The sequence below is a fragment of the Propithecus coquereli genome, unplaced genomic scaffold, assembly GCF_000956105.1.
Source record: "Propithecus coquereli isolate 6110/MARCELLA unplaced genomic scaffold, Pcoq_1.0 Scaffold32, whole genome shotgun sequence".
Taxonomy (NCBI): Eukaryota; Metazoa; Chordata; class Mammalia; order Primates; family Indriidae; genus Propithecus; species Propithecus coquereli.
The window spans coordinates 4,708,110-4,724,382 of record NW_012148841.1 but is presented as its reverse complement, the minus strand read 5'-3'; the positions used below and the strand labels follow the sequence as shown (position 1 = coordinate 4,724,382).

The 16,273-nt window shown below is 36.1% G+C and overlaps 1 protein-coding gene across 1 annotated transcript in view; it reads left to right on the top strand.

The window, feature by feature from the left end:
• RELN (reelin) overlaps positions 1-16,273 on the top strand; it is a 462,655-nt gene that overhangs the window by 306,476 nt on the left and 139,906 nt on the right. The window contains exons 20-21 of the mRNA XM_012650296.1: positions 1,316-1,552; positions 15,488-15,680. Coding sequence (XP_012505750.1) covers positions 1,316-1,552; positions 15,488-15,680 — 430 coding nt within the window. The remainder of the gene's footprint in view (positions 1-1,315; positions 1,553-15,487; positions 15,681-16,273) is intronic.

Below are 16,273 nucleotides of genomic sequence, written 5' to 3'. Positions count from 1 at the left end.
ACACTTGAATACAGACATTCTCTTGAATTTTTGAAGGGTGAGCAGGATTCTCTATGCTTCTCCCAATTTTTCAACACAGTCTTCATAAGAGAGGGAGGAAAATGAGTCATCCTTTTTGGTTCATGAGTTCGTGGTTCATAGAACATGTCTTCAGAATAGATTATCGGATGTGGAGGTTAAAGGGACACTGTTTATCTTGTTTGGGTACCTCTTGACCTGCAGCTCGCTATAGTAGGAGAACTATTATAGCTGTTTTTAGCTTTAAAAAGTGTTTTTAAATGTTTATTTTTGTAATCACATATTGATTTTCCATTATTTAAAAGATATGTTTCCTTACATTGCCAAAAGTCCTACCAGTTTTTACTGTTTGTATAATCAGTGGTGATGGTCATGTTATTCTACCCCATATATCCATGTACAAACTATGTAAAGGGAAAATAACTTCTGAATAACTTGCAGTATGTAAAGCAGCACATTCCCATGATGTAGTTTAGCATGTTCCTTTACACAATATGATATGAAGATGTGACGATCCATCTAATTTCTCAGCAAATCCAGCCTTAGACATTGAAGTTTTTAAATAATTTATTTCTAAGTTATTCAGCTACTCACTTGGCCGAGGAAGGTTTTTGTGCTCACTAGGAAAATAAAAACTCAGTCCTTTCAGTGCGCATTTACTGCAAGCACCTCTTGTGGTGGTTAATTGCACCTTGATGGAGACAAATGTTCCATTTGCCATTTGCCTCACATCTCACCTGTGTGTGGATGTGAGTAGCATGGTACTGTGATTTATGGAGCTTTCAAGCAGATATCATTGCATGGCAATTAATGTATGGTTCCTGCTGCTATGTACAATAATTGCTCCTGGAAGTTAGATATTATTCTTAATTTTCTTCCCCATTTGTCAGATACAGGTTTATTGTCATAGCTGCCATGAAACAGCAAGTGACCTCACCACACACTATGCTAAACTCATGAGAATGAGGAAGTGCCATGGTTCCAACCAGCCCCAAACTGTAATATGCGTAAGCTGCCCAAGATCCCTTACCAAACTATGGTGAATCCTGCCACTGTTGTTTTATTGAGTTAGCTTTTTCAAGATCAAATGAGTGAAAACATAATTACATTTTTGGTTATGTTTAGAAGACTTTATTGGAGTCAGACAGGAAATTGGAAATCTCAAAAGAATGTAATAGTGGCAGAACTATTTTTTTTAAATCCTGTACTTCAGAAAAAAAAAAAACTATCCCACAAATATGTTTGTATTTTACGATACCAGAGTAATTTGAATTTTCCTTTTGTTTTTTGCCTTTAGAATAATCTCCGTAGAATTACCAGATGATGCAAGACAGTTTGGAATTCAGTTCAGATGGTGGCAACCATATCATTCTTCCCAGGGAGAAGACGTATGGGCTATTGATGAGATTATCATGACGTCTGTGCTTTTCAACAGCATTAGTCTTGACTTCACCAATCTTGTGGAGGTCACTCAGTCTCTGGGATTCTACCTTGGAAATGTTCAGCCATACTGCGGCCACGACTGGACCCTTTGGTAAGAATTTCATCATTGTTGTTACAATTTGCATTAGGAATTGGAACACGAGGATGATCTTCCAGTCCACTCAGCACTTGGCCATTTGTTGACAAGTATTTACTGAACATGAACCCCTTGAAAAGTCAATATGACATCTTCAAATAAGATGTCTTGGGAAAGAGAACTGACAGCAAAATATGGATAGATTTAAATAAACATAAAATTTTGCCATATTCATTAATCTCAGAGTCTCATTTCCCACAGTTACATATAAAAACCTTCTTCAAAAAGTGTTAATAATTAAAGTGACTACCATATTCTCCCTTCATAGAGGCCCATGATAATCCAAATGAAGCATGAAATCACTCTAGTGACTACTTCAATAAAATTTCTCATGAGTAGTTCTGTTTTCATGCTTACATAAAGTCCAAGAAGTTTTTTCAGCCTTTATTTCTTAACTAAGATCTTTTTAATCCATTTTTTCAAGCTATATTGGGCCAGTGCTTCATATAGTCAATGCTGGTGGGGGTTTCAAGATTGTGGGATAGCCTAATTAAGGGACCCTTCATTTTTAGATATTTTCCCCCTGTGGTCATATACAAATTTAATTGTATGATAAACAGTCAATAACTAATTTCAACTGTGATTAGCATTTCATGGACACTACCAGGATGATACATCAGTGATTAGCTGGGATCAGGAGGTAGTCGCTTTACATAGGGAACTCCCAAGAGGCTTCTCAGAGGCTACCTTTGGACAGTTCAGACAGTGCGTACAGTACATCCCCCCGATTGGAAGATGGAAGAATAAGGAAGTTCCAGCCACATGAAGATCTGGAGAAAGAGAATTCCAACTACTGGAAAGTTTGTGGTGCAAAGACCCCAAAGTGAGTGTTACCACAGCATGTTCAAGGACCAGGAAGGAGGCCAGCAGTTCTGGAGCCCAGGTAGTGAGGGAGGAAATGTCAAGGATGCAAACCAAGAGATGTACAGAGGCCAGGTCATGTAGGGTCTTCCAGGCCCAGAGATCCTGGATTAAAACTTAGGTCTGCATGATTCCAAAACCCACTTCACCACGGTGCATACTGCCCCTCTCTCGGTTCCTTTAGGACCATAAACATGATTGAGGAATAATTTTTCTAAGAGACTTTTATTTTCTATTGGGTACATGGTCAGACCAATTTAATTCCTCCAGATAAATCTCGCCAAAAGCTATTCACTGCCATTGCCTCCAGAGAGCATGTCATAAATGACCCATCAGTGACCTTATCATAATTAGAGGTAAATTTTACACACTATTGCACAGAAAATTACCTTTGATGGGAATTGTGCATGTATGGTCACATCTCACACACAGCAGGCTAAAATTCTAGCATCAAAATGACAGCTAATGGAATGGAAGTACAGCTGGTCACTTTTGCAGCAAGCATTGTCAAACTGGATAAAATGAAATTTCTATTGGACAGAGTAGGAAAGGTTATATTGTGTGTTTTCTATTTGATAGCCTCAGATGCTTCTTTCTATGGATGCTCTTTCTTAGTCCTGGAGCCTTCAAAGAAAATAAAGGGGTAAAGCATTAAGAAGATATAAACCAAAATGAATTTTTTTAGAATTTTATGCTCCTGAAAATTTAGATAGACCCAAATTAACAGTAATTCAAATTGATCATGTACCATAAACTATATCCCTCAAGTTTGTGGGTAGGTTTTTTCACTAACACTTAATACAACAAAGAGTCATATCTCGAATGCAAGTCCTGTATCATGTTTATTTTCATAAATAGTTAACATCTGCTCAAATAAACTCCAAAGTTGCTGAGCATTTTAATTTAACACTTGGGTTGAATGCATGGTAACAGCAGTTTAATTTCTGTGCTTTGATCAAAACCCTAAGAACAATATCCTTTCACACAAGTCTGATGAATATTCTTAACCCACCACTGCTTTAATTGGTGGAGATACATTTACTTTGTGAAAGTACAATCACAGTAATTATAGAAAAACCGTAAGAAAATATAAATAATTGTACAATCCCCATGGGCACCTTGAGCAGCACCGTAGGAGTTTTATTAGCAACCACATGTGAGCAATCGATTTGACTTTCTGATCTTCTCTGAAACGAAAAGGAGTTGTCTTGATTATGAAACAACAGAGAGTATACTCTGGCAGTGATAATGAGACTACAGAAACACATTAACCACTTTAATAAGGACATGAAAAATGCTCACTGCTCATTAAAATGAAACAACATGGAAGATCTCAAACTGTTCCTATTTTCTTAGCCAATGAGTCAGAATAAAACCCCTTTTAATGACACTATTTTCTGTCTGCTGCTATTGAGGAATATATTGTCTAAGATTTAATGTGAATACTTCAGTGATGTTTTTCAGAAACATTTATTCAATATTGAAATTCAAGTGATGATACTGACCAACTATTTATTATAACCACCTACTCCGTAAAATCTTTGGAGTTTATTGTCTTATTAAGTAAAAATTCTTTAAATATATTTAAGTATGTGGTCTCCGCCCTTCAATGACCTTGTTTCTCTCAAGGGAAATTTTGAAATGTATACGTGGTCTGTACGAATGGCTGGTGTTAAATTAATTATTGTTGGTTTTTCCCAGCTGTGAGTTCATTTGGTTCTCATTTTCTCACTCATGACTTTCCATGAGCATGGATTGTTGTTACTGAGAGTGTTCTCCAGGGAAAACTTGGACAATTGCTTTTTCATTAGAAGAACTACAGTCAATATGCTGTAAATCACTTTCCAGTATGTCATCCTAGAATACTTTTTTCCAGTGGAGAAAATGGATTGCTTTTAATTCTTTGTAATACTTTTCTTTCTTCCATACATAGTATCTGAAATCAGAACCTCTATGTGCTTTAGGTTTTAAAAATAGTCTTTAAAACCTCTTACATATGTTTGAGGATCACTAAGGGAATGATTCTAATAGAGGTTTATTAAAGATTGCATTAACTAATACTATTAGTGATAATACCAAGGGACATTAAGACATTAACATTCCTCTGTCCTATCTAATAAACTAACTAGACACCACAGGTGGGAAGGATATTGCTGTCATATTACATAGAGTTTTGGTTTCAAAATGTATACAATTGCAAGAAGATAGTTGTCATAGCATACTAGAATTGGCCATTGTTTTTGGTAGTTATGGTGTGGTAGAAACATAAGCTTCGAGGTCAGAGACCTGAGTTCAAATTCTGGTACTGCCACTTAAAAGCTTGGACAATCAGAGCAGGACAATTTTAACTAATGAGGGATTTTAAGGAACATGCTTTGATGTAACTGTTTTAAGAAGGTTGCATCAAAGCAACTCTATCAAAATAGGAAATAACTGAGTTTTGTTACTCAGTTATTGTTACTCAGTTATGACTTCCACTTCTACCCAGATCTTCCACCTATCTTTGTCTTTCATCCCTTCCATGACCTAGTGCCATCTCTAACCCTTATTCCAACTCTAATCACTGCCTTATATCCGAGCCTCACTCCATTGCCAGCCCCTAATAATGGGCCAGCAGTAGCATAGAGTGAGAAACCAGTCTTGCACATTCTCTTGTAATTTCTAGAAGATGACACTTTAATGGTTTCATTTTTAGATTACCAAACATGTTCCCATATCAAAACAGTAACATCAAAAAGCTACACATTCAGGGGAACTATTTAGCCTCTCTGAACCTGAGTTTTTCATCTGTAAGATGGAAGCAATGATACCTCAATACTTCCAGGATTGTTGTAAAGATTAAGTGAGATCACAGATATAAAGTACCTACTATGTGCATGCCATTTCCATTCCCTTCACTGTCTGGTTGAAGGGAAGAAAATTGGTATCTGTAGGGTTGTGTTTAGGTCCACAGTATGAGCAACTTTTTTTGATTTTAGAGGGTAATAAACATTATTATTTTTTTTAGTAATGCAGAAGAACATGTCTCTGAAATGCAAAGAGATGAAAATAGAGATGTTAAATAAAATTTTTCTTGTATAAACTAGATTTGGTTGGGGGAAAAGTTTGGAGAGTTGTGCAAGAGAATGTTGATATAGTTGTGCTTCTTTTTGTAAGTATTTTTCTATCTAAATACCAATCATCATCTCTGTACAAATGGATTATAGTCCAGCAACACTAAATATGTTATCACAGAAAAGATTTTGCGAATAGTTGGGTAGTTAAGTTACTAGGAAATCTCAGACATAAAGAATCCTAAAAGCCTGTTTATCTCATAATGTAACTCAAACACAGTTCATTTGCAATAAAAAGTAGAAAGAAAAAGCACTGTGACCTATTAACAATTAAAGCAAAAATTAAGATGGAATAAGAAAAGCTATAGTTTTTGTTTATCATTAGTGGTGCTTGAGGAAAAGCAGATTTAATTAAAAGAAGATTTAGAGACAGTTGAGACCTGTAGAAATGTTAAAAGGACCTCCTGAGTACTTTCATGAGCATTAAAGGTAAAAAGCATTCATTCCTTGTTGTCTAATTTTATTTTATTTTTTAATTAAAGCTTCTTTTTTCTTTACATAAGTAAATCACTAGCACTAGTCATATGTGGGTCATTTTTTAGAAAGAGAAATTTCCTAAAGTAAGTGTGAAAGTAGAAAGAAAATAAAAGAGCAACATGCAAGAAGTGAAATTAATTGCGAATGACAAAAGGCATGAGAAAAAAAAGGTAACGTTGGGTGGTATGTGATGATGGGAGGATCTTTGAAGCCTAGTTTTCCACACCAGCACCAGGTGGCAAGGTCAGCCCTTGACGGAGGAAACTAGAGGTGTAAAATGAAAAGAACAGCTGCAGGGTGGGTGGCCCAAGTCAGAGGGAATTGATAAATGAGTACACGTTTAGGACATTTAAAAGTTATGTGTTCATATCTCATGGGATGTCTATGGGCATAGACAAGAAAAAAGAATTTGTGTATTTTATGAGAAGCAGGAGTTGCTCAGGCAAAAACCCCAGACTAAAAAGGATCCTAAAGCCTGTTTATCTTACAATGTAAATTAAATACAGTCCATTTGTCATAAGAGCTAGATAAATAGTACCGTGGCTCTATAAAGAATATAATTATATAGCAGAATGATAATGAAATTTTAAGATATACAAGAGGGGCTATGAAGTAGTTGTTAAGGTACTTCTAGGTTATAAGGACCAGCAGTAATCAGCAATAATGTGTAGTAATGGATAACTCAAAAAGTTTTCCAAAATAACCTGGAGAACCACCATCAGAGCTCATGTTTGCACTAAACATGCATCTGTAGGGACATTCAGGTCCACAGGAGGGTCTGTCACACGGCAAGCATTGGACAACACATTTTTAAATGAAATCCCCTTTTCCCTCTGCTAACTTTTGGCTAATTTTTTAAAAATTGGACTATGTGTTTAAAGGGGTTTGAACCAGTTAGAGTCTTTACTCCATGGAGATCATTATTCCTTTAGACTGATATTGAGACTAGGCAAAGAGGTCGTCTGATACTGATGTAAGGATTGTGTCGTTGGTACACATGGTCAGAGGACAGGTTGGGTTAGTGCTCAGCTGACATTTTAGACATATGTAAGTCCCTAGGTTATAAGAAAAAAAAATTATAGTCCTTTATAAAACAAATCAACCCATAGAATAAAAGTAACAACCAAGTAAATTTTTAGTGATTTTTCTTTCATTAAGAGTCTCATGCTCTACTGACTAAGCTAGCCAGGCATTTTAATTTTTCTTTCATTAAATGTAAAGTTGTAACTTATATAGAACTTTTGTCAGTTTAAATAGTTTATTAGCTAGCTTAGAGTATTCTTGGAATTTATTTTTTTTGCAAAGACTATTAAAAAGAGCAGTAAATCAGCTAAAATTGTACTGCTGAAGAAAGTCAGTCCAGGCGAGATGTCTCCCAAGAGCCACCTCAACCACCGTTTCACAGTAAATGATTGTTCTAGGAAGCTAAGCAGATAGATAAGATAAATACATTGAGTGACAAATGGAAAAGTCATTTCCTATTATTCTCAACAGCTGTGAAAAGAGTATTCCCAGTACCTAGGGCTTTCAGTGCCTCTATAAGATTGCTAATATAATTGAATAGATTTATAAGTGACTTTCTAAAATAGAGCCTATTTATTAGGCTTTTTTGCTATGAGCATTTCATTACATGAAGTTTTTCATTTATTGATAGACTAATTTATATATTCAACTGTTTATTGATTGCATTACAGGTACTATTTGTACTAAAAGTGTAGCAGTTAGTGTTGGAGATAAAGATAGAAAGGCCCTTTGCTTGTGGAGCTTACATTCTAGAGGGGAGTAGCAACACTGAACAAGTAAACAAATTCATAAAATATTCCAGGTAGTGATAAGTGCTGTGAGGGCAAGAAAATGGAATTTTAGGTGGCAGAAGTAGAGAGTGGGGCTATTTTAGGTAAGAGGATCAGGAAAGCCTTCCTGGGAGGCGTTAGAGTCAAGTCCAGAATGATGAGAGAGACAATGACGTACAGGTATGGAATGAGAGCTTTGCAGGCAGAGAGAACAGCAAGGGCAGAGGCCTTGAGGGAGGCAAGAAACTAGATCATGTTAGAGCCTTGTAGAGCAATATAAAGATTTTGGGTTTTATTCTAAGTGTTACGAGAATCCAGTAAATAATTTGGAGCAGATGAGTGATGTGGTCTTATGTTTTAAAAAATAATTGTGGTTGCTATGGGGAGAGGGTGATAGGAGAAGCAGTAGCAGGAGCTCAGCAAGGAGGCTAATGGTGTCATCTGCACGTGCTGTAACATGCTCGGAATAGGATGGTGGCAGTGGAAAAATGGACCACTTGGAGATGCACACAGAATGGGCATAATGGCTGTATTCTAAGACTCGTGTCCTGTTAATGTGCAGGGGGTTGATTTTTAAGTTATTTATTTCTCCAAAGTTATATTTCCCTAAAGATCTTCCTTCAGGCTAAGTAGATAAGTGAGGCTTCATAAGTAAGGAAATAAATCACTAAGCCAATTAATAGCAAGAAAAACCTACATTGGATGGTCTAGACTTGTGGCTATGTCTGGTTTGTTGAAACAGAAATTCAGTAGCCTGAGACAATTATTTTCCATGGACAGTGGTTCACAAAATCCTCTTGGTAGGCCCTGGGTGAACTAGCTGGATCCACTCTGTGTCCTCCTCCCCTGCCTTGCTGCCTTTTACTCAGTCCATCCCAGCCATGCTGATCTTCCTTCTCTCTGATCCAGCAAGCCACACTCTTTCCTCTCCCAGCACCTTTGCATTAGCTGTGCCTCTGCCTGGGAAGCTCTTTTATTACTTATTTTGGGCACAGTGCTGGAGCCTCCAAGCTTTCCAGGGGACTGGAAAAAGTCCAAGGCTGAGAAAATGTAAATTATCTCAAAAATACAACAAGAAAATTGCAAAAATGAAATCAATAAAATTTTAATTATCTGAAAAAAAACCTCACTAGACTAACTTCATTAATTGCTAAATTTAATATTCATAAAATTTCATGATATTGGAAATTATTTTTTGGTCAGATTCCTGAGTATGCTGAGAAATCACAGCCAAAAGTGTATTAAATGCATTACTCGCAGCCAAATAAAATTTAGAGGCAAAGTTATAAAATCCATTTGAATATTTTTTGAAACCCAAACTATTTAAAGTGGAACATAGGTGCATTTTAGTATGCTTGCTATGGTGTGAGATGGAGTTTCCAAAATTAAATGTATCAAGGTCCTGCCAAAGGCACTGCTTAAATAGGCTCTAAATAATGCACATGGTTGCATGTAATTGAAAGGAGAAAGCAAGAGAGAATTTCAAAGATTCTACATGTATTTTCTCTCTCCTCTCCATGCTAAATGTTTCCAGCCAGAGCTGTCAGACCTGACTACATGGATCAGTGTGTTCCTTTCTGAAAAGAAGTGAAGTGCAAGGAAATAGGAACTGAGAGAGACAAGCAGGGGGATATTTCCAACATATATAACAAACTATACATCCCCAATATGTAAAGAACTCTTACAAATCAGTAAGAAAAAGATAAACCCCACTTTTAAAATGGGCAAAGCACACGAAAAGGCTACTTACACAAAAAAATTATAAATAGCCAATAAACATGAATAGATTTTAAACTTTAGTAATCAAAATATGTAGATTAAGAGACTATCGGCATGAAGTGGCTAAAATGAAAAATATTGTCAAAGTTCAGTATGGATAAGTAGTAAGAATTGACACCTCAGTCACTGTTAATGTTCTTGGTAAGTGTAACTTGGTATAATCTTTTTGGAGGGCAGTTTGGTAGTAAGTGCCAACTTTTGAAATGTGCATTTGCTTTGAAGAAGCAATTTTGCTTCTAGGAATTTATCTTCACGAAATACCTGGACAAGTGCACAAAGATATACAAGGATGCATATTATAGAAGAATTGTTTATAACAATAAAAATGAAAACAACCTCCCCAAATTTCCTTCTTTGGAGATTGGCTTGATTCACTAAAAATGAAAATTTCTTACCATATTTTTCCAATATGGAGAGATGGCAATGAAAGTTTATAAAAAGGAAAAAGCAAATTTACTATGATTTCATCATTTTTTAAAAGAGAAAGAAAAATAATGTGTATGTGTGTGTATTTTGGTGTGTAAGCTTAGAAACAAATGTTTGAAAGCATTTGTACCAAAAGTTAACAGTAGTCATCTCTAGAGAATGGAATTATAAATTTTTACCTTTTTTAATGCTTCTTTTATGTTATCAGATTGTTTTTTCCAATAAGTATAAAATTTATATAATCCACTAAAATAATAGTTATTTCTGTTTTGAAATATAATATTGTAGAAATAACAAGTGATTTAAAATGCTGCCTTTAATACCACAATATCAACAAGTGTTTCTGTCAAATCTAATAAACATTTCTTTGATGATTACAAGAACATAACCCAAAAAAGGATGATATCAGAGAGGCTTAAGTTCATTCACATCTCCTGCAGATGCATATAACTTCTGAATGGTGTCAAAACAAAAACAGCATTGTGTGGCTCTCCTCTTTTTCAGCTATGCGGAGCTGTTCTTTTCTGTGGGACTCTTAAAGTTAATATATTGCTTAGGCTTCTAAGAAGTATAAATATTGATGCATTGTCTTCTCTTGTGGCACATTAATAGTGAGATTTTGGCCATCTTGACTGACTTACCAAACTATTCTTAAAGAGATGGGCTCAGTTGTCAAAAATGGCTCAGTCCCTAGTTAACTCAGCTGTTTGACATGAATTTGCTTTTAAGGAACTTTGTGGCTCAAGTATTCTCCACTTACTTTGGGTATGTGTATCTGCCTTTCATATAAAAGAGCCTTTTTTCTGTAGATGGGAAATAGGCTCTGGGGAAATGCAGAAAGTGAGTTATTTAAGTCAAAATAAGCTTGTAGGTGTTCATTACAGCATTTAAGTAGCTATAGTTTTGTGAAACTTGCCTACTCCCCGATTAAAAGCCTCACTCACGTGCTCATTTTATTTAACAGACATTCTTTGAGAGCCTGTAATAGGCATGGCATAGTGGAAATGACTTCAAAGTAGCAACCAGAAGTCCTAGTTTCTAGCTTTTTAGCAATTGTGTGACCCCTGGGGCCAGCAACTCAGCCTCTCAGTTTTCCTTCTCCATAACACGATGTTAAGGATCCCTGATGGTCTCCCAAATGGTCTTGACTCAAAGGTCTGATAAAATAATCCAGCTTTTAGAAAACTGTGATGCCCAACACAATGTGCTTCTCTGAGGTGCAGCAAAGATTCTGAGTGCTTTAGGAGCTGCAGAGATGAGTAAGACATGATCCCTCTCTGTGGACAGGCTTCCAGCCTCATCAGAAAAACAGATCCTCAGCAATACATGAGATTAAGCAAGGGAGGGGGAGGAAAGGGGGCTGTACTATCAACTTAGTATAGAACTATGGAAACTCGGATTACATTATGGTGTTATCTGTTTGGCCAGTGTCATAATAGAGAGCCTATTAGCCTTCTTGGAGGTAGAAATAAAGAGGACTAGAGAGGTAGTATTTTCCTAGTGGAAAGGGTTATCACCATTCGCTCATTAAATCTCATAATTAGAGGTGGGAGCTTTTTTTATTATTACTTTATTTATGAAGCACTCCTGCAAGTCAACATGAATAAAGCTAAGCCTCCCGATTCCCAGTGCGTTCTGTCTCCAGAATTTCTCCCCATAATGCTGATGTGGGCTATTCTTTTCTTTTCCTATGATTGTAACAGAAAAGTTCTGCTTCATGTTTGCCTTTATAAACATATCTTGACTTAGACAAGCAGCAAAGAGGAGCAGTTTTGTAAATTAAAGGATCATAGTCTGTGAAATTCTCTGGCCCCACACTCCAGCTGAGTATGAACATTCAGGAAAAAAAAAAAAACAGATTTAATATCACTGACTTTCAGCTAGTCTTGAATAAACCAGAAACAATCAAGTGAACTTGTACTATGAATGGTCTAGAATTTAAGGCACAGATGTCTGTGCTTTCCTTGTGCTATTTTGCCTCAGATTAAGGCATTGGGATAGATGGCACATAGTACCGTGCAGCATGGCAGATGTGTCAGTTAGAAATGCATTAAGCTCTAGGTCACAACAAAAACAACAAGAGAAGACTGGCCAGGGCATAAACAAAAGTAAAGGGGCTTACTTGTTACTGTACAAGCAGTTCTGGAGTAGGCAGTCCAGGGCTGGTGAGCACCTTAACAAGGGCCGTCAGGGATCCAGGCTCTCTCTTTCTTCTCCATGATCTCAGCAGAAAGGTTTCTATCCGCATACTGTTCCGTTATCGTCATAAGATGGTTGCCGCCCTCTAGAGAAGAAGGAAAACCATAGGAGCAACAGGTGAAGGAGTGTGGCAGCCAATTCCATCTGTCCCTTTTAAAACTTACAATGAAAGCCAAATGAGTAAATCCACCTACCATCTTTCACTTACACCTCATTGGTGAGATCTCATTGATGTGCACCTGGCCAGCCCTGGACCAAACACTGGAAGGTGATTAGAGAGAAAAGAGGCCATGTCTGGTAGCTGAATCAGCCCACCCAAAAGTATCTGCCCACAAGAGGAAACACCAAATACACTCTGGGCTCATATTCTACCAGTTGAGCAGAGATAGATGTTAGTAAGAATTTTGTTTTTGTTGTTTAACTGCCTTCATTTTATGTAGTGGTAGTGGTAGTATTAGCTTATCTGTTATTTTATACAATTTGTTTTTTGAGACAGGGTCTCACTCTGTCACCCAGGCTAGAGTACGGTGGCGTCATCATAGCTCACTACAGCCTTGAACTCCTGGGTTCAGTTGATCCTCCAGCTTTAGGCTTCAGAGTAGCTGGAACTACAATCACACACCACCACGCCCAGCTAATTTTTCTATTTTCAGTAGAAATGAGGTCTCGCTATGTTGCTCAGACTGGTCTCGAGCAGCTGACTTCAAGTGATCCTCCTGCCTTGGCCTCCCAAAGTGCTAGGCTTACGGGTGTGAGCCACCACGCCCAGCCTATTTTATATAATTTTTATCTTGTTTCTTTCTTGATATCTTGGTACCTTTAAAATCTATTATCACCAGAGTAGCTTACAGAGCACACACCTCTCCTCAGGTCTTAATGCCTCCTCTCTTCAGCCAATTTCATGGTTACATTCATAATCGTGCAAAGGTTAGGTGCAGGCAATATTCGTAAAACCCAGCATTCCCTTTTGTTTCTGTACAGAATTATGAGGGCATTAAACTGTCTCAGATGGGGGAAACTTACAAGAAGCTGAGTGCAAAAATAACCTAAAGTTATTCCAGAAATGCTCAGGTGGGGAAATGCTACGCATGGCATACATGAGAAAGTTTTAGTGACTCTTTGTCACTTGCAGACCCTTCAGCCTAGGTGCTAACATGCACTATGGGGTTTCTCCACAGATGCGCAGGAGACTGGTGTATCTTTAAAGCAAACAATTTAAATGAAGCCTGTATGGCTGCCTCTAATTACCTCCCCCCTCATAAAGGGTACTAGAAAGAGCCCTTGAAGCTAAAAGCAGCACTTATTTCTCATGGGGAAAAGCATTTGGGATTTTTTTTTTTTTGCATACTAGAAAGACCCTGGAAACAATATGGACAAGTTTGTGCCTATATGACTTACAACTATTTTTGTTCTGTGTTGATTTCTTTTATTTTTCCAATATTGCTAAAAATTGCATTCTATAGCTTTATATTTTCTAGATTGCATCCTGTATACCCAACCACATAGCAGCAATCATGGTTTTATATTTTTAACATCAGAGTATCATTACATAATAACTGAGAGTTAATGATTTGTAAATTAACTATAAAATTTATTCCAAATTGCAATGTTTTTCTCTCCCAATCTTAGAGTAATAGAAAGACAAAGAAATAGTGTATTGGTTAAGAGGCTTTGGAGTCAGGCAAAGATGGTTTCTCATTGAGTCTCTGCCATTTACTAGATGCATTTTCTCATCTGTTAAAAAGAAATAATTATTCTTGTGATACAGAAGTACTGAAAGAGGGAACTAAAGATAATGTGGATAGTATTGTGCTTAGCACAATCTTAGTACATAGCCTTGACTCAAATGATAGGCATCTATATTAATAATGATAAGTTGTGTCATTTTCTATTTTTTAATTATATTTGCAAGACCAGCAGTATTGAATATGACTTTTCCCTTCTTTTTATGAACCATTCACCTAAAGCAAAGATTAGGACTTTTCCATTTTATTCCTCTATTCATTGTCCAAGTGCAAAACCTTGGTTTAAAAACTGTTAAATGGTAATTACTCATTGTTGGGAAAAGCTTCTTATATTTTATAACCTTAGTCTAAGTCCATGGTGATCTTCTATATAGACAATGTTCCATCATTAAATAACACCTTAATCTCTGCAAGAAGCAAGTCAGAATAATTACTCCTTTTGCTGATTCAGCAAAAGATAATTAAGAAAATATATTAACTGCTTCAAACATTTCACAGAGTGCTTTGGTCCTTGGTCCACATCAGCTACTAGCCACCTGACTAATAGGAGTTACTGTTGAAAAGTGGTCCTGGAACTGTTTCAGAATAGCAGAAACAAGTACTGTGATAGACAAATTTTAGTGTGGTTGACTCTGGGATATTTCCAGTGACCCATGTAACTACAGAAAATATGTCCACGTTTTAATCTTCTCTGATAGATTACAAATTCCTGAGCAGTTTTCTCTGAAAAAAAATAAAATTTGCTTGCCTTCAAACAGTTTACAATTATATAATACTCAGTTGGGATCCAGTAAAACGTGAATTTTACTGACCTGAGGCACAGCAATTAAAACTCCATTATGATGTTTTCAGTATTTAATGAATGAGCATTAAGGACTATTTGAAAAATAAGAAGAAAATTTTTAAATCGCAAATTTCCCACCACCAAACAGCTATCACAAACATTCTGGTGAATTCTCTTTATATAGAATTTTGAGGGTTTTTTTTTTAACTTATTTCATCATATACATTTTAATGTGACATATTACCTTCATAAAAACTTGAAATATGGATAATATTCTGTCGAGTAGCTACACCATTTTATTTAAGACTTCCATTTTTCTTATAGTTTGACATTGAGATTGTTACCAATTCCTATAAATAATCCTGTAATATTTGTCATATTTTATAAAATTGTCTCTAAGTTGAGAATTATTTCCTTAGGATAGATACAAAGAAGTGAGATTAATGAGTCAAAAGATTTGTACTTGTGAGCAATATGAGTGAGTACCCATTTCAGATACATTTGACAACTGTAGGTACTAACATTTTTAAAAAGTTGCTTCTTTGATAACTTGTTTTAAATCTCATTTATTAGATTTAAATCCATTCTAGAACTTGGCAAGACTTAAATAAGTAAAACGAAACTGTTATGGTCTATGTTATAAGTTAAAAGCTTGATTTTTCTCTAATATATTGCTTTTAGAATTTTCTGATTTCCACCTCTGTCTCTTTTAGTTTTACAGGAGATTCTAAACTCGCCTCAAGTATGCGCTATGTGGAAACACAATCGATGCAGATAGGAGCGTCCTACATGATTCAGTTCAGTTTGGTAATGGGATGTGGCCAGAAATACACTCCACACATGGACAACCAGGTGAAGCTGGAGTACTCAACCAACCACGGCCTTACCTGGCACCTCGTCCAAGAAGTAAGTCTGTTTTCTCTAAAGTTTGTGATAGGTAACCTTTTCCTTTTTATATAAGAAGCAAAGAAATGACAGTTCTAGAAATTTAGGTTTGGTTGAAAAGAAATGGTGTTATTTGTAACTTAGAATTGACATAAAGTCAGCAAGAAATTACAAGGATGCCACATTCTTCACTGTCAGATACTAAAGGGTAATTGGAAATAAAAAAATGTGAATAACTTCAAAACTGGATACTCTCAGGTGGTGTTTTGAATATTATTATCTCTAACCCTCTTCCTTTATAAATGTGTCTCTTTCTTTTTTCCCTGTAACATGTCTTCCTGTTATTTGACTTCATGCCTAAGTCCCTTTGCCTGCAGGTAGATCATATTAAGAATGTGGTATCTCTCGTCTTTAGAAACAAAAAGGAAATATATAGATCTTGTAATAAAATTTACTTTTTTATATATACATATCAATAATCTCCCATTGCAATACATGTATAAACATCATAGCAAATAGAATAATTTTACCAAATGCCAGTGTTATGATAACAGGCAAAAAAAATTGATTCCTAATCCATCTTGTTTCTTTCTTGGTATCTTGGTACCTTTAAA